Source organism: Dendronephthya gigantea, unplaced genomic scaffold (assembly GCF_004324835.1).
Source record: "Dendronephthya gigantea isolate DGI-Jeju-01 unplaced genomic scaffold, DenGig_1.0 000067F, whole genome shotgun sequence".
Classification (NCBI taxonomy): Eukaryota; Metazoa; Cnidaria; class Anthozoa; order Malacalcyonacea; family Nephtheidae; genus Dendronephthya; species Dendronephthya gigantea.
The window spans coordinates 661,269-680,894 of NW_021163077.1; the positions used below are offsets into that span (position 1 = coordinate 661,269).

At 43.6% G+C, this 19,626-nt stretch overlaps 1 protein-coding gene across 1 annotated transcript; it reads right to left on the minus strand.

The window, feature by feature from the left end:
* Positions 1-58: 58 nt before the first annotated feature.
* On the minus strand, positions 59-19,303 carry LOC114530889. Its single transcript, XM_028552489.1, is given in 9 exon segments — positions 59-503; positions 827-1,849; positions 2,025-5,976; positions 5,979-9,104; positions 9,449-10,050; positions 10,604-12,312; positions 12,831-13,362; positions 14,028-15,975; positions 16,870-19,303. Coding segments are annotated over 8 exon segments (13,080 nt in total). The 5' UTR covers positions 17,066-19,303; the 3' UTR covers positions 59-503; positions 827-834.
* Between the last annotated feature and the right edge of the window lie 323 nt (positions 19,304-19,626).

Sequence of the window (19,626 nt, forward strand, 5' to 3'; positions counted from 1 at the left end):
TTAAAACAAGCGATACAAAGATCTCATGCATGCGAATCCTTCGTGCTCTTTCTTGTTTTCCAATTGCCGTTGGCAAGTTTTAATATTATATATCACTCTGACGTACATATATAGAACACTGCACCCCCGATGGCAATATAACGTGTTTATTTATCCATAAAAATTGAATAATTCTATATATTAAACACCTCCGCAGGAGTTGTAGATTTTTATGAGCGGCAACTTCATCGTAAATATCAGATCCCTGCAGCAAAGCAATGTTTCGGAGTACTTTGCTGTACATGAACCTAGATTATTGACGATGCCCTTTAAAGGGTCCCTTGGCTACTTTGTCACCTACAAAAGGTTTCGTATCATACATGTAATAACATATTTACATGAAAGTTGTATACAAAGTCATTGCAGATTGTTATTTATTAATTCTTTCGCATCCTTTTATACTCTCGGCTTCTTCCGCAGTTCTATCAACAACCATACTTTTTTTTGGTAAAAAAACTTTATCACTGAAAAAAACAAAATAAAGGAAATATTTTAATGGAATTGGTTTGTTAAGCATCGCTGATGTAATACGATATTGCTTAATATTGCTTCAGTAGTAATTACAAATAAAAGTACGAAACGCTGTGTTGTTCCATATGCCATCAGGCAAAATGTGTCGAGATGCTGGATAAATCTCGTTCACGGAAGCCTCTTGGCAATGAAATCTTAAAAACAACTTATCAATACCCGAGCTTCTATATCCTCTAATATCCTATGATTTTCCTGCAATGTGCCTAAATGTAGGTTACAGATCATAAATATCTATTAGCGTGAAAGTGATACTCACTTCACTAACTAATGTGTCTTCTTTTTTTTATTCTTTGCATCCTTCACTTTCTTAGCCTTAAGTTTTGGAATTTTGGATTTTGACGTCTGAACTTGGATGTTAATTGAAGGCCTGTCAGAATCATCCTGCGGTTGAGGGATGGGATTTAGGAATGGTCGAGGGTATGGTACTGCCGCGGGTATTTCCGCAGGCGGCAGTGAAACAGGCTGTGAGATTAATTCTGGTTGGGGGAGATATTCCGGTTGTGGAGGAAGTCCTGCCTGCGGGGGCAATTCTGCCGGTGCTAACATTGGAAACTGAAGACCGGGAATCGGAAACTGTGGTTGAAAACCTGAGGGAAGTTGTTCAGGATTTACTACCATGAATGGGCTCTTCTTAGAAACAGCTGATCCTGCTGCTTGTATCGCAGGCTCGGTTGCCTGCATCGCTGGCTCAGGTGCCTGCGGCGCTTGAATCGTTTGGCCTTGAATCGTTTGGCCTTGAATCGCAGGCTGGGGTTTACCTCTGACAAAACCAGGCGCGATCTCCATTGGTGCTTGCTGCGTGAATTGAGCAGGCAACTGTTGGCCAGCGGCAGGTAATACTTGAGGTGCAGCTGCAAATGTCGCCATTGTTTGCTGTGGGGAGGCAGGAAGTACTTCGGGTTGCTGTTGCGCCTGCGCTTGCATTGGTACCGCTGACGCTTCGGCATTCCCGGGAGCAGCAGACAACATTCCTGGTGTGGCGCCTTGTTCAGGGTCTGAGACAACCTCAGCACCCGGGGAGGTCTGCTCTGGGATATTCATGACGGAAGGTGAAGGCGCCTGACCACCCATATTCATGCCTTTTATAGCATTCACTTCTTGACGTTGTATTTTAGCAATGTCGTCGAAACTCTGAGAAAACTCGTTCTTCAGTAGCCTTGCGGCCCCTGAGAGTGGCGAGCCTGCACTCCGTCCTCCTACTTCAATGGTTCCCATCGACTGCTTCTCGGGTCGTGGTCGTGAGGCCCTCGGAAAAAGCAATGCTGGATTTATTGGATACCTAAATATAAAGAAAACCATGTATTAGCTATTAGCTAAACGGAAAACATAAATAAGTTTAAAAATACTATTATCCTTTTAAGTGGATCAAAGATGGAATATGGAATCGCTACTTTCTGTAATCAAAACAAAATGAATTTGCTTTGCAATTTGCAATCAAAACGAAATGAAAATACCTTGGGACGCTTCCATAGAAAGCACGTTTTGCAAGAAGGTTCGCATCCGGGATTAAACTCTGCAGAAATCCACCAGAAAACATCGGAATTTGCCGTTTATTTCGTCGTCCCTTACCGTCCTTTTTGGCTGCATCCAATTCAGCTTTGGCCTTGATGATGTTGTACAGCACTGGGAACTCTCGTTTAAATCGTGGAGTTATTATTTTGCTTGAGGGGCCATTTGACATGGATGGGATTTTTGATTTGGCTGTTTCAATATTGATGTTGACATGTCTGCGGGTGCCCCAAGGGTAGAGTGTAGAGAGATAAGAGGAGGAAGGTTGGGTCGGGGGTAAGGGGGCCTCAGTCACTGTTGGTTGCACGTAAGCCCCGGGACGGGGGGTGGTCAACTGCGGGTGTGTTGCGGTTTGAAGGGCTTGATACGGAAAGGTCCTTGGCGCAGGCGCTTGGGTATCTTGAACAGGAAATGCCGCATAACCTCGCGTTGAACTTTCCGGTGAGGCACGCGCGTTCTCGACGCGATGTCTGACTGTTGGTATAGCCTGAGCTAACGGTACTCTGCGTATGATTTGCTGTCGTTTCTCCATGAGCTGAGGGTTGTTTCTATGTTGAATGTTCGTACTTGGTATTAGAGTCTTTAAAGAGGCCTTGGTTGTATCAGGGTTAGGTCGAAATAGAGAGGTTAGAGGCAAGGTTCCTATGATTTGTCGCTTGTTTGGCAAGGAAGTTGATCCCAGCGTATGTTTCTTATACGTCTCAACATTGACATTTACATTCGGTCGCCCAGTTTGAGGAATGCCGCTGTTCTGGTTTATAAGGTTTGCGGACTCAGGCTGTCCCTGGTTTTCAACACCGTCAGTTTGAGGTCCCAAGACCTGGGGTCCTGTTGCGTAGCCTGATGGCGGGGAATAACCTGCTGTTGGTGGTATAGAACCGTACGGTTCAAATCCTGACTGATACTCGGGCGACTGTCCAGGATTTTGGATACCACTCTGAAGCTCATTAATCGTAAACCGCTTTTTACCCGGAGCCTCTCGATGAACGCTTGGAACGGCCGACTTCTTATCGGCATTCACGTCATGCCACAATCGACTAGGTCTAGGAACGGTAAACTTTTTCCACTTGTCCATACCGTAATTTCCCTGGGCCCCCAGTCCCATAGCGCTCATTCCAAAATTTTGCATGTTCATATTACTATACGATGGTTGTAAGTTTGGCGCAAGATTTGAGGAAGAGGAGGGACTGGCATCGGTTGTGGGGTCACCCAGGTCAACCATATTGACGCGAACACCATCTCTTAGCAACGGTGGCTCAATAGTCGTCACTTCCGGCATAGTGTTAAATGCGTCAACGTTTTCTTTGCGAAGAGGACCGGGAAGGACCGATTTCTTCACGTTTTGTACAGTGGGGATGGTCGACTTTGCTGTCTGCACCACAATATTCACTTTTGGACGTCTGTGCACCCCCCTGGGATATATAGCTCCAAGAAGATCTCTGTACACCCCTAACTGCTCTTCCGGGGGATTTGGCAATGACGCAGGGGCAACAGGGACGACAGATTGGGAGTATGTCTGAGGCGCAAAAGCTGCAGTCTGCGTAGTCGGTAAACCAGCAAGCACTTGTCGTCTGCTGCGAGGAACTGATGATTTTATAGTCTCGACGTTGACGTTTACGTGGGGTCTTGGCAAAACCGGATATGACCCCAGATGCCCATAATGGATTGCCTCTGTTTGGATCGGAGCAGGGTTGGGCAATTGCAACGATGGATCCAACATAGACTGCCTTCGTTTACGACTCCCGGCTTTTGGGACATTGGATTTCACAGTTTCAATGTTGACATTCACATGAGGCCGTTGTAGCGGAGATGGATGGTAAAATGGGGAGTACGGGAGTGGGTATAGATCGTGAGGAACCATTGTCGAAAGTTCTGGATGTAAATACGGGTGGGGTGCTACAGATCTCTTTGACCTTGGGGGAAATCCCCAGGGGAATGAAGAATACGAGAGTGAGTGAGGGTGTAGTGTTGGGTATGGTATACTGGAGCGAAGTGTTTCAAATAACGGATGACGGGGTTGAATATAGTTGAGCGGGGTTATCGGTGTGACGTGCTGCTCCATAGTAGCCCTCCTTTCTTTAGGATGAGGTAAATCAGTAGGGGCATTCGCTGTATCCTTGTGGCTAACAGTCGAGGTTGGAACAGTGGAGCGATGCATAACTTCTTGGGGTACACCGACATATTCCCCAACCTGATGCACATTACTTCCAGCTTGTGAAAACGAGAGATGAGGGTGGACACTAAACGTATCTACAGAATGGAATACGGGTTGGTGTACCGCGGGCGCAGGCTGATGAAACACGACTGCTGGTTGATGATAGACGACCGCAGGCCTATGAACGATCACAGGACTTTGATGATACACAAGAGGTGCACGTTGAATTACGATTGGAGCACGGTGTACCACGATGTCAGGCCGATGATACACTTCAGGAGGTGGATGATAGATTATTGGAGGACGTCGGACCACAATTGCGTTTTTCTTTGTCCCAGTTTCAGTTTTCTCTTTTTGTGCGCGAGGAAGTTGTACGCGTTTCGTGTTTGTGGCATGTGTGTCGCGTTTTGCGTGTTCGTGTTCCTTCTCGTCTTTAGATTTATCGTGTTTCGTTTCATCATGTTTATGTTTTTCGGGTTCATCCTCTTTCGTGTCTGCCCCTTCATCCTTTTCCTCCGTTTTTGCGTCCTTCGCTTTTTGAATTTTTGATTTTCCGAAACCTGGGAACGCGTGTCCATCTCCGTGACCATGGAAACCAAACCCACTGAAACCATCGTGATAGCCTGCACCGTAACCATGGCCTAAACCCGGATGCGCGAGGTAACTGCCTCCGTACTCAAAATCACTGCCAACGTGGGAATACACTGGGTGAGCCGCATATGCATCTTCGGAATGATATACCGGTTGATTTATCGCAGGCTCAGGTTGATGAAACACCACAGGTGGTTGATGATATACGACAGCAGGTTTATGAACGACGACAGAGGGCGGCTGAATTACGACGCTTGGCCGATGAATTACGATGTCAGGGTGATGAACTACGACGTCTGGACGATGGTATATTGTTGGCGAGGAATGATATATCATGGGTGGACGGTGCATAATGAGATGGTACTTTTTGTGGGCTTTAGTAGTTTTAGTTTTCTGCTTTGAATGGTGGCTTGACTGGTGTTTTTCCTTGTCAGTTCCCTTGGTTTTAGAAAGTTTCGCAGAATTGTCCTTTGTTTTTGTATCATCTGCCGTCTTCTCTTCAGCAACATCATCCTCACTTTCTTTGTCATTTCCTTTTTCAGACTTCCGTCCGTTCTTCTTATCTCCGGAATCATCTCCATCACTTTGAGCTCCCTGTTTAACTTTACTCCGCTCGATTTTCGATTTGCCAAACGCGTGAGACACCCCAAATGCCCCATAGCTAAAATGCGGTGGAACACCTTGTACATTATGATCGAAGCCAACCTCTGAGCCAGCTTCGGTGTATACAGGGTGTGGCGCGTACATATCACTTGCATGGTAAATGGGAAGGTTAACTAGGGGAGGTGGTTGGTGAAAAACAACGTCAGGTTCGTGGTAGATCACAGCAGGACGGTGGAGGACCACAGATGGTTGGTCGTACACAATGGATGGACGGTGCACCAAAACATCGGGTCGATGTAAAATAATATCCGGTCTATGGTAAATCTCTGGAGGGGGATGGTAAACCAAGGGAGGACGATGTATTACAATGTTGTTCTTTTTCGACCCCTTCTTCTCCTTTACCTCGTGATGGCTCTTTGGCGCCTTTGATTTATCGCTTGAAGTTTTATGCTCGTTTTTGTGATGTTTCGTTGACTCGTCGGAATCCAGATTGCCATGCTTGTGTTCTGTGGTATGCTCCTTGGAGCGGCTATGCTTTGGAACACTGGCCACTGGATTTGGTAGAGGAAGGGATTTCCACCATGGAACCCCCCACCAAATCCACCACAACAACCATGGCCAAAACCACCAAATCCCCCAAATCCACCACAACGACCAAAGCAGCCACCATAGCCGCCGAATCTACCATACAGGTGAGGGCCACCACCATAACAACCATGACCGCCGCACTCATGGAAGAATTGGTGATGGTGGTAGGTGGGTTGTACCATGACCGGAGGAGGCTGATGTACAACGACAGGTGGCTGGTGGTACGCTATTGGTGGATGATGGACGACCACAGGTGACTGATGGTACACAGTCGAAGGTCTGTGTATGACTATATCAGGCTGATGAATCACATACGCTGGTCTGTGGTAAACTTCTGGTGGGGGGTGAAATATAACTGGTGGTCTATGAACCATCACTGAATGCTTGCGTTTTGCTTGCTCACTTTTGGTGGTAGATTTTTTATGTGTTTTTTCCTTTTTATGTTTTTTCACTTTCTTGCTATCTTTATCCGTTTTTATTTTCTTCTTTTGTTTCGGTTTTTCAATCTTAGAGCGACCAAAGCCTGGAGCAAAAGGCCCGTGGAAGCCTCCGAATCCACCATGAAAATCTCCAATACCCCCGTGTAAGCCTGGATAACCACCAAAGCCACCATGCATTCCCAGGAAACCACCGGCAGATCCATGGTACCCACCACCAAAACCATGGTACCCACCACCAAAACCATGATACCCATAACTATAGGGTGGGATACCTTGATAGGAACCCATATGGTGGACTTGTGAATCATAATGGTTGAATACTGGGTGTGGCATGTAAGCATCATGAGAATGGTACACCGGTTGGTTAATCATCGGTGGCGGTTGATGGAAAATAAGAGGAGTTTGGTGATAAACAACGGGAGGTCGGTGTAGAACCACGGGGCTTTGATGAACAACGATTGGTGGGCGGTGTATTAGAACATCTGGACGATGTACTACAACTCTTGGGCGGTGGTAGATTTCTGGTGGAGGATGGTAAATTACTGGAGGTCTATGTACCACGATGGCGTTCTTTCTGTTTGCTTTTTTGGAATTAGAGTCTTTTTCAGAACTTTCCTTTCCTTTCTCAGAATTGTTGTCCTGTTTAGGGGAATTGTCCTCCTTTTTCTGAGGACTCTCGTTCCCCTTTGCGCTGCGTCGTTTCCTTCCGAATGGCGTAGCGTACGGTGCCATTCCGAAACCTTGAGGGCCTCCAAAACCAGGCAGTGGTCCAGGGTAATTAGTGATCGGGCCGCTAGGGAGGCCCAAAAAGTGACCAGCACTTTCAACCATCGTTCCCGCGTGGCTCGCGAACATAGAAGGATGGACAACAAAGTTGTCGTGGGAGTAGAGAACTGGCTGATTAACGGTCGGTGCGGGCTGATGAAAAACTACAGGACTTTGGTGGTAAACAACTGGAGGTCTGTGAACGATAACCGCCGGTTGGTGATAAACGATTGGTGGACGATGAATCAGGACCGGGGCTCGGTGAACCACAATCTCCGGTCTGTGATAAACCTCGGGAGGAGGATGATAAATTATCGGAGGGCGATTTACTACAACATCCTTTTTCTTTTTACGTGTTTGTGACTTTTTAGTCTCCTTTTCAGGTTTGGATGTTTCTGACTTTTTAGTTTTTCTGTGTAGTTCGCTCGTTTCAGTTTTCCTGGCTTCTTTTTCTTGTTCATGGTGTGGCACATTTGAGCGTCCCATAATACTGTGGTGAGCACTACCGTAGTTTGGTGTCCACGGTAGCATTACAGGGACGGGACCACTGTTAGGACCTTGGGGGAACATTGGCATTGGAATTGTTGATGTAACTGGCACTGGTACCTCAATCGGGGTAGGGATTGTAACTGGAATCGGGTATGGTACCGGAGGTGACACAGTGTGGTGGTGGGTGTCATGGTGCCAGGTATCATGGATTTGGTGAGCATGATGATGATGAATGGGATAAGGTTTCACGTGGTGATAAATTACTGGTTTAATATGCTCGTGGTGGTGGTAAACTGGGTACGGACGATAGTGGTGGTGATGTAGAACTTTTGTAGGATGTTGATGGCCATGATAAACTGTCATAGGGTGGTGGTGATGGTGACACGTTTTACTATGGTGAATGCATGGTGGGTGCCAGTGTTTGACATGCTGGTACACTTTGTAATGTGGTACAGTTTGTCTTTGGTCATCATCAGCGTTTCTGCGACCATGATGATGGTAGGGAGGGTAGGTGTGAACTGGATAACCAATATGTCGATTGGGAAGGTACGGGTGGTTATGGTACACATCATGGTGATGTACTGGCCAGTGATGATTATGGAAATGCGTCTGTGCAATATTATGATGGTGCTGGTGGTTCACAAACACATGATGAGGACGGTGATGTTGATGGTGAATTATTGCGATACAGTGGGGTTTACAGTCTGAAGGACAATTTGGTGGCTTGCAAGTTCCACAATGGCTAGGACAATCCGCATGACGGGTAGCATAACCATGATGAGTGACAACATGGCTGTTACCATTTACATGCGCAACATGACCATGTGCTGGAACACCATAGTCATGAATATGTATGGTATCCTTTTTATGATGTGGTACATCTGATTTACCATACGAGTACGGGTGGTAAGAAAAAGACGTGTAGTGTGGTAGTGGTGCAGCTACGGGTTGTATGTGATGATGGTGAAAGTGCACTGGCCAATGGTGGTGATGGTAGACAACTGGTACTGGTACAGGTCTGATCACTGGGACAGGGACCTGTCGAAGCACGGGTTGGTACACAGGAACAGGCTGAACGACTCGTTGAATTAGAGGTTGCGAAATTGGTGCTACTATGGAGTGACCGAAAGCAGGAGCCATAACAGCGGGGCGCGATAAGATTAATGGAGGTCTTTGGAGGACCAACGGGGTACCTGCGGCCACTTGCAAACCTTTCTTCTCGTGAGTATGGTCCTTCTGTAGGGAGAGAATTAGCTTTCGAAGATGTGATCGGCGGTGCGAGTGTTTATCTTTGCCCCCGTGTTTACTCTCCTCTTCTTTTACTGTTCGTTCTTGAGGATGTTGAGGATTGCCCTTCGTAACCTTTGATTTTGGGATCGAATCACGACTAGTGCCTAATATAGGAAAATTCAAGTATTAAAACTCTGCCACACGTGGTGATTAAGTGTTTTAAAATAAAGGGTCACTAAAACGAATGGCCATGAAGGGAAGCGCAACCCACAACAGCAGGTCCAGTGCGATTAAAAACCTCTGAGGTTTGAAGATCCGAAATGTTATAGCAGTGATGATATGATATAATCATAGGCCTAATGACACAAGTAACAGAGGAGTCATCAAGAAATATATAGCACATGCAGCAGTAGCAGATTTTAACCAGTACCATATTATAATATAACAAGTCAAAAATGCTAAACATTGAAAGCATGATTAAAACGGCGAAAAAATGCAATATAATCACCTTTCACGTCTTTAGGCACATCTCCTTTCCTGGTGGCAAACATCTCCGGGGGTGGACCTTCAAAGTCTCCGACCTTTTGCGTGGTGCTGCCCCCAAGGGATAAGGTGTTGTGAGTTGTGAACGAATCATGAGATGTAAACATAGGTTGATGTACCATGGGAGGAGGTTGGTGAAATATAACCGCTGGTTGATGATACACCACTGCGGGTCTATGCACAATGACGGGAGCTTGATGGTAGACGAGGGGCGCACGATGAATCACAATTGGAGCACGGTGTACGACGATGTCGGGCCGATGATAAACTTCTGGTGGAGGATGATAAATAATTGGAGGACGTTTTACTAAAACCGCATTCTTCTTAGATGCTTTTTCTGTTCCATCTTTATTTGTTATGGCATCTTTTTTCGACGCCTTTTCGCCTTTCTCCACAGCATCGCCGTTCGTGGACTGTTTAGTTTCATCGTCGTTTTCCTTCACGATAGCTCGGCGAGTTTTCTTGTTGTGTTTCCTGCGAGGGACTTTAGATTTGCCGTAAGGATGCTGCTCCATTATCTCGCCAGGTAATCCAAAGTAAGCACCATGTGAAACTACACTGCTACTGCTGTAATAAGAATAAAAATAACATCCTTTAGCGTACATAACGGAAAAAACGGACATCTTCTTCTCATTTTCCTCTAGTTACTTTGATCATTTACTAACACTTTAAGCTTGGTTTCCATATGGTCGTAATTTTCAAGGATGCTGAAGAAGCAAAATATTTCTGCGTGTGTGCAGTCAACAATGGGCGATTTTAATATACAAGAATTAAAAGACAAATTTACATGCGGACTATTTATTAGGCCTGGTTTTCATTTAAGTGTAATTGTCGTGAACGAGTCATTTTCAGCGATGAGAAAGAGTCCGGTTGTAAATTTAATCTACACTAACGACTTAATGGGAACCAGGCATTCTGGTTAAAAATTACATGTTCATGAAAACGACAAAATAGAAACAGGCTTCCATTTGATCTTTAGATAAAAGATGTTCTATAGAGTGTTCTCCCCCCCCTTGCTAATTAACCTCAGGGATTTCCAATGTTTTCACTTTTGTGTTTGTCTCACTTGGTAAGATGGAGTCGCGAAACCCAAAAACGAGTTTTAAACATCATAACTTACCTGTGAGTCAACGTAGGTGTTTCATGGTACACATCATGTGAAGTAAGGACAGGTTGGTTCACTACAGGAGGTGGCTGGTGAAACAAGACAGGAGGTTGGTGATACACTACCGCTGGCCTGTGCACAACGACAGGAGCTTGATGATAGATGATTGGACTACGGTGGATCACGAGAGGAGCCCGATGTACTACAATGTCAGGGCGATGATATACTTCGGGAGGTGGGTGATAGATTATCGGAGGTCGTTTCACCAAAACTGCATTCTTTTTGGATGCTTTTTCCTCCCGTCCTCTCAAAATCTCGCCCTTTTTCGACCCCACTTCATTCTCGTGACTTCGCCTTAAACGCTTCACAAAATCGTCCAACTTCTTTCCCAATTGTTTTACCGATAACTCCACAACGGATGGTTCTTTTAAGAAATCACTTAGTTTCTTAGCTTCGACTTCGTTCTTGTTCAGAAAATTTTCTATCGCCCCCAGCTGCTCGACGGTAATAGCTTTAAGTTTATTATCTTTTACAATTGGTTCTATGTCATCTTTGTCAGGTTTTCTGTCGTTGATAATCGACAAAACTTGTGCAGCGGAGACGGTTTCCAAAGATCGAAGCGAGAAAAATGCAGCCAACTTTTTGGCATCATCTTCTGTGAACATTTTCTGGATATGATCATTAATGCTAGCCTTTTTCGTAAGACGTTTCTGGCCTCTGTTCTTAGATTGGTGGCTCTTTACTTTTTCATTTTCCGAATGCGACTTCACTCCACTTTTCTTAGAAACATTCTCGGAATCTGAAACGTCCTCCGGATTTGACTTTTTATGTTTCCTGATAGATGATTTTTGAGAGGGGCTGGTGGACACTAATGCAACACTCGAGTATACTGGACTGGGGGCGGTACTCCCAGTAAAGGTCAGTTTGTGATGTGGGGTATATAAATCATGCGATGTAAATGTGGGTTGCGTGACCATGGGGACCGGTTGATGAAACATGACAGGAGGCTGGTGATAAACAACAGCCGGCCTGTGTACTACAACTGGAGATTGATGGTAAATAATTGGACTACGGTGGATAACAACGGGTGCTCGATGTACCACGATATCGGGTCGGTGATAAACTTCAGGAGGGGGATGGTAAACAATGGGTGGACGCTTGACCATCACCATATTTTTTCGTCTGGCGTTTTCATGCTTTCTCTTCTTCTTGTGGTGTAAAGATCTCTTCCGCCTTCCCATCGGGGCGATGGGTGGCATACCCATACCACCTCCAGGCATACCCATACCTCCTCCAGGCATACCCATACCTCCACCAAGCATACCCATACCAGGGGCTAACCCGGGAGTTGGCTCGAAGGGAAAACCTCCGGTATCTGGTACCGACACCGTGTTTGGCATGCCAAGAAGCTGACCAGCATCGCTAACAATGGAACCATGGTGTGTCGCGAAGAATGACGGATGGACGACAAAGTTATCATGGGAGTATAGCACAGGTTGATTGACTGTCGGTGCAGGTTGATGGAAAATCAGAGGAGGTTGATGGTAGACAACAGGAGGTCTATGAACGATGACCGCTGGCTGGTGATAGATGATTGGTGGGCGCCTTATGAGCAGGGGTGCACGATGAACTACGATCTCGGGCCGATGGTAGACTTCCGGTGGAGGATGGTATATAATCGGAGGACGATTAACTACAACATCTTTCTTTTTCTTTTGATCCACCTAAACAAGATTTGAATAATGTTTTGATGAATTTTTCATCGTTGAAATACTCTTGTCGACAATACTTAGTTATAATTAATTTTTTTGCTTTCGACCTTATTAAAGTAATCATTTACTGAACGAACCGACAACAAAAGTCGTTTTCACTCTAGAAGACGGATCACCGAATGGATTTCTTGGCCGCAATTTTGCTTTCGACATTTCAATTCCCTCCCGACGGAAGTCGACAAACAGTGTCTTCTGGTGTAAAAACGGTTTATGAGGACTTATCATGTTGGCAATATACAGAATATATTTTTGGCCTTCGTCTGTATTTTCGTGCAAAGCTGGTTAAGAGCAACAGTAGATCATTTTATCCACGCATCAAATGTCGTGGTTACTATTACCTAGTGTTATCTTAGAGTGTGCAAAGCTCTGGTACCAATCCTATGAAAAGTATTACCGCATTTTTTTCCGAACTGTTTAGGATTTGTCCCATTTTCATGTTTAGAGACTACTAATGAAGCACAAAAATTTACCTTATCTTTCTTCTCAACATTGCTTTTCTTCGCATCTTTTGGATGAGGAATTCCCGCCCTTTTACTTTCCTTCTCCCCACTCTCTTCAGCCTTCTTCCCTGCCTTATTTGGCTTCGAGGGTACCTCCCCCTTTTTGTAGCCAGTCATTTCAGGGGGGATACCCACATAATTATACGCCATCGCGGAGTGAGTACCGACATGGGAGTAGGCTGGGTTCATCTGGAAGTTATCCCACGCTCTGTAGTAAGGTTGACTAACCATGGGGTGAGGTTGATGGAAAATGATTGGGCTTTGTCGATACACGACCGCCGGCCTATGCACAACAACAGGAGCCTGATGATAGACTATTGGTGGTCTGTGGAAGAGCACCGGTGGTCGATGGAGAACAATATCGGGACGGTGAAAAACTTCCGGTGGTGGATGGTAGATTATCGGAGGACGTTGGACAGCTACGTCCTTTTTGGAGCCTTTGACGTTTTTGGTTTTCTGATGTTTGGTGGTTGTTTTCTTAGCGTGGGTCTTATCAAGTGACCTATGGACAGATGAAGACTCTATGAGCGGGACTGAAAGCTATGGTGAAGCCGACCGATGGTTGGCAAGCTTTAACAGGAGTTGCAACACTCGCAGATCGTTAGATCGTGCAACAAACGTTATTGAAAGTCAGAAAACATCTCTGCAACCTCTGACTTGCCAACTGTCATCTTTTTCTGGTCAGTACTAGGGTGGCTTAGTATTATCAAAAATTTAAAAATAACGATTTATGTCCGACATTTTGGAAGCGATTATTTAGTTAGGGGCTCTTAACGTAACCACGATGATGGAAGTGTTTTTTTTAAAGCAACTGGAATTTAGTTATTTTGAAAACGACATCGGTGAACCCAGTTATTATCACGGGTTTTAATAAAAAAATGATCAGTCTAAATTTTTTAAAATTTTGTCTCGTAGTTTCATTTTTCCCTTTCCGATTCCCCACCGGTGGTCAACCTCGTTCTCCGCTTGATTTGATATTAATTTGAAAAAAAATATCCGATTTAGTCACGCTATGCTAATATTTTGGTATCATTCTTGAAAACAATCAATTTCCAAACAAATGAAACTTAAGCGATAACAAATTTGCATAGCGGGACCAGATCGGTCAGGCGTCTAGCGTAGACAACGCTACTGCTCCTAACAGTGAGCCTCTGAACTGTCACCTACCGTTTTTCTTCATCATGTGCCAATTTCGATGACTTCCTGATCCGATGTTCTCGATGTAATTCAGTCTCCTCATTCTTAGCTATATGCTTCTGACCAGCAACCAAACTTTTAGCCTTCTTTAAAATCCCATCCTCAAATTTCTCATGCCCGCTTTTGGTAGTATCGCTGACTGCCTTCGACTTCTTGAGTTTCATTGATTTCTTATAGGCATCAGTTTTATTGATATCGTCTTTCTTGTAAAGCATATTCCTTCTCATACCCGTGTTCATTCGACCAGGCATCCCATTAAACATTGCGGAGCTAGTGCCACCAAACGGCCCCATCATGCCACTGTCACCCATACCGTTCGCGTTGAAACTTGGCCCGCCCATACCTGGATTCATACCTCCGGGAAAATTCATACTCGGTGTTATTCCACCAAGGCTCTCGCCATATCTATTACTTCCCAAGACTTTCTGAACATTTTCGCCACGTACCAGAGCTCGGATCTGATCCCGGTTTGGCAAGCCCCAAAATTCCAAAGCATTCTTACGTCGCATTTCGCTTTGACCGAATGGAGCACTCGGGGACATCGAACCCATCATTGAGTCCATTTGTCCCATTCTGCCCATGGGTGACATTCCACCCATAGGGCCCATTCTATCCATAAGGGGCATATCTCCCATAGCATTCATTTTACTAATCGGGGACATATCGCCTAGGGGAGGATTCATTGCTCCCATCGCAGTCATATCCCCCATCGGACCCATTCTAACCATAGGGGACATGTCTGTAAATGGACTCATTCTACTCATAGGTGACATTCCCCTAGAAGAAGTATCTTCCATTGGAGACATTTCTCCTCTCGGACTCTCTGGCACACCAAAACGATTTGCAGGATTTGCTTCCATCGTTGGTGCTCGTTGAAGCAATTGCGGTATAAAAGGGGCACCCATGCCCCCACTTCCCATGAGTGACATGCTAGGGGAGATCCCAGACATCATGGGTGGAGGGGAATTCATCATCGATGCCATAGGAGGTGCAACAGAAAGAGGCGCGCCAAATGGTGAACCGAAGGGACTGGGCGCTTCCGGCAATGAATTGAATCTCATGCGTTCAAATATATCCGGGTAGTTGATGTGCTGGCGATGGCGTAACCATGGCAACCGATGATGATGCAGGCGATGGAAACGGTGATGATGTCTCAAAAAGGGTAGGTGGGTGAGTGGCCGGGGTCCTAGCCCGTGGAGATGATGATGGCTGCGTTTTTCGGCGGGTAGAACAGGGGTAAAAGTTCTTCGCTCAGCAACCATACCTTCAGAATGAGTCTCACCCGGAAGGGTTTTCACGTCGCCATGAGGGTTTGACACAACCTGCAGGGAGGCGGGTTTAGCCTTCACTCTCACCCCAGACGAATCAGCGTGAATTTCAAGATCAGCAGATTTATCTCGAACTCGAAAATCTTCGTCGGAGGCGTCATCCAGAGAATTGTGGAAAAAATTGCGACCAGAAAGTGGAACTTCGTCACGACGGTTAGCATTTCGTACTTTGTGTCCCACCTTATCCTGACTGGATTCACTGCTAGACCCATCTTTGACCTCACTTTTCAATTTAGATTCTCCCTGATGAGGAACGATATCACGCTTAGTGAGTTCCTCGACACGAGGCTGATCAATATTGGTAGTCAGCGGTATCTCAAGTGATACATCCTGACCTATGTTATAAACAGCTTTGTCCCGCGTGTCACTCACGCGCTCTACTGTTCCCTTAGGAATTTCAGACTTCTTCTCGAACATATCAGACTTGATTTTATCGGACGTTTGTTCCAGATTATGCATCGCGGTCTCCGGATACAAATCGCCCGGAATGTTATCGCGTTCAGAGTCAGTGTTTTGCACATCGCGTCTTTGTGCGTCCCTCGCTGATGCCTTGCGAGAAAATAACTTTAAAAGTTCATCATTTTCTTGAGCTGTAGACGAAGGATAAGTTTGTTATACGGACAAGCGGAGTTTAAAGTCTCTAATGTTTTTTATCATAAAGGATTCATTCCCACAGGTTATGCGACCTAATGCGAATTATAATATGTTCTGACTGGATATAGACAGAAAAGATTGTAAGTAAGGGACGGAAGTAATAGAAGATTTGATTAATTCCAAACTGAAAAGTATAATAAAATTACCATAAACATAAATTATATCATATAGATGAATTTATGTATATAGCCATAGGAAGATGGTCAGAATATGACACTGGCCAGTTTTACACAATTTTCAAGTTAAATCGTATCCAGTTTGAAAATAATTTGACAATAATTTTGAGTAGAACTTCTTCTTTCAGCGGTAATTAAAATTTAGTACCGAGCTTCGGTTTCATTAATCTGTGCTGGATATCAATATGTAAAGCTTTAGGGGATATAATTAGACGATTAGTGCAACAAAAGAAAGAAGAAGACATGAAAAAGTAGTTATTGTTTTTCCACAATGTAATTTGTGTTCTCCGTGTAGGTAATAAATCAAGCAATGTTATTTAATTAAAAAAGGATGTAAAAAGATGATATGAATGTCAATGTTATTTTTGGTAACGTTCTGTCATGCAAACTCCAAAGACCTTGATAATATAACTATGATATATATTTTACCAGAAAATAATCATGGATCAGTTAACGCCATGTCTCCTTACTCAACAATTAAAGGGGCAATTAAGCCATTGGCAACCAATTCCAAGGAGACTTTGTATCCTTCAATATCTATAGTCCCGAGCTTATATATAATAATATATAATTTAAGCCAACTCATGCATATAAACACACCACTTCATATTTCGATGTATACTTACAATACGCGATAAAAAATGGAAAACTTACCTGAATTCAGGCTATCATCATCTTCACCACTTAATGATCTTTTAACTCTATTACCACTTTTTATACTTTCGACAGACGATAATGGATCCTCCAATACCTTACCTCCCCGACCATCTTGGCCACCCGTCTGTGCCGGAATATATATCGCAAACCACAGCAACAAGAAACAAAATTTTGGCGCCGAACGCCGAGCCATGTTACAATTTAAGAGTTCATCGAAGTAGCAGTACGACGAATCAAAATTCCTTGGGCGGTTCGAGTAAAAATCGAGGAAATTTTATCAATTTATCGCGAGATTGCGATCGCGATTATTTTCCACGCTCGATTTGTAAAGTGATGTCACAGAGCTGGAATGTTGTTATGGGACAAGTAGTGTTAAAACTACCGTTCGATTTTGAGCGCTTTCACCTGTTTTAAATTACCGACGGACGCTTGTGATTGGTGGAAGTACTGGCATATAACGGTATTCATTGAACTGCGCTGGCATAACAAATATCGATATTGACAGCCATCAATATCGCGATCACCCAGTCGTCAACGAACACTTAGCTTTTTCTACGCATCTGTGGCGTAGACGTTGGAACGGGCTTATATATGCCCGCTTAGGGCGTCATTTAGTTTGGCAAAAACTCATATTATGTCGAGAGCCAATGCCGTTGCAGCAACAAAAGTTGTATGCGTTTTTTTCGGTCAAATTTGTCAATTTTACCTTTTATCCTTTATGCGAGTAAAGTTGTCAGCGTGGGTTAGGATCTTATATCATAAAGTAGAGATGATTCACACACCACTTACTTACTAGTGTGGAATCACAACGCTTGCGCTGGACTCTAAAACTAGCTTAAACACTCGACCTTCTCGAGTATTTTTATGCCCATGTTAATTAGAGACCAGTATGGCAATTAACATCTCGAGAAAGGTGATCCGAATGTATGATAAAAGATTCCTCTCAATAGGGCATGGGCCGGCGATCACGTGATGTGATTAAAATTTAAGGCAAAATACCATCGGTCAAAAGTTGTTCACGACAGCTTTCAAAAAGTTTAAATGATTTAGTTATCATTATATGAATGATCCACGTGAATTTTAAATCCTCAACAGATTAGGATTAACAGTACTAGCAGTTTTTAGTAGTAGCAGTCTCAGCACTTATCGTATAAATGGTCGAATCCAACGTTGCAATTACATACATGAGATTACAAATTACAAATCAGTGTCAATTTTAGTCCGTCTTGAATGTTCCCAAGATATCACGACTTGCATCCATGTTGTCACTCTAAAAGTCACATCTAATTTTATTATATTTTGGCGACGAATTTTACCAAGAGGTCACGACTCACGAGAACACCTAAGTCTAAGACGCGTGGTATTGCGCATAAAAAGAAAATCGGACTTTTTCATCGTAAAAATGGCAGATGTGAATCCTTTAATGAAACCTCATGGAATGGTTAAAAAACTATTTAAGAAAACTTCTAAAATTATAGGGAAGATTATACATCAACCCATTCAACAAAGTCTTCTTATTTAGACATTAAAATGTGAATTCCAGAAAACATTCATTACTCAGTACCTGTTAAAAACCTCTGCCTTTTGAAGGTTTGTCATATTCAATAAAGTAAATTTCCTTTCACGCTACAACAAAAGCGCAAAATTGTTCAGATACGTCGTTCGATACAGCTTACTTAAAAATACGTAGCTAAAGCAGCATTTTCAAAAGCTTTAAAAAGCGCGTTTAGTCAAAGCCTCAGACGCCGCCCATACCAACAGACATACCAAATGTTTGTAAATTTGTCAACAAAACTTTCCCCAAAGGCCGAATTTTTTGCATTATGAAATTCGAGCATTGCATGCTCATTCCAGTTGTGGTGGTCTTTTCATCTTGCAAACAAAGAAAAAATTACGTCTAACGATAAAGTCTAAAGTGGACATCGATGATGGATATTCTTAATCAACGGGCATTATTCAACATATGCGCACGACGTCAAATATTTTTGTACATGCAGTTTCAGCCAGTTTCAAATTAATCTGAATTTTCCAAATTTGCCTACCAAAATTGAGTGTCGTAATAGGTTCGAAATTGCTAGAAACCTGCATGTGGTCAGTTAAAGCAACAATTGAAAATGATTATATTCGTAAAAAGATCCCTGATTCGTATAATGCTAAAATGACTAAAAAAATCGGGACAGGTAGGATAATGCTAGACATATATTGAAGGAGGTAGTTTTTATACAACTCCAGCTGCGCTACTATATACAATATATTCACCTGTGTATGTGGGAATCTAAATAAATCATCTAATCAAGTTAATTGAGAATAGATTAAAAAAAATCGCTTTGTGAAAAATCACTTCTCGTTATCGCAAGCTTCTATACACGAAGAATTCAAAACATCGCAATAAATACACAAACATATATATATATAACTGGGGATGTTTAACCCTTTAACCCAAAAAGGCAAAAATCAATATCAATTTCTTTTTGTTTGTGAAATGTCTGTAAACATGCAATTATTTAAATTTAAAGGCTCTAAAATGTATACGAAATGTACATTTTAACATTCGCAGATCCTGTGCTTGCGCTTTTGAGTTTCTTCTGGTCCCATGATCCTATCGAGGACATAGATTAACAATAACGAACGCAACGAGCGCTTTAACAGAAAAACCCCGATTATTAATATATTATTCCCACCCTGTAACCATGAAAACAGTACTTAATACAGTGTGTCGTATAAATACTTGAACACCAGCCGTTTGTTTAGATT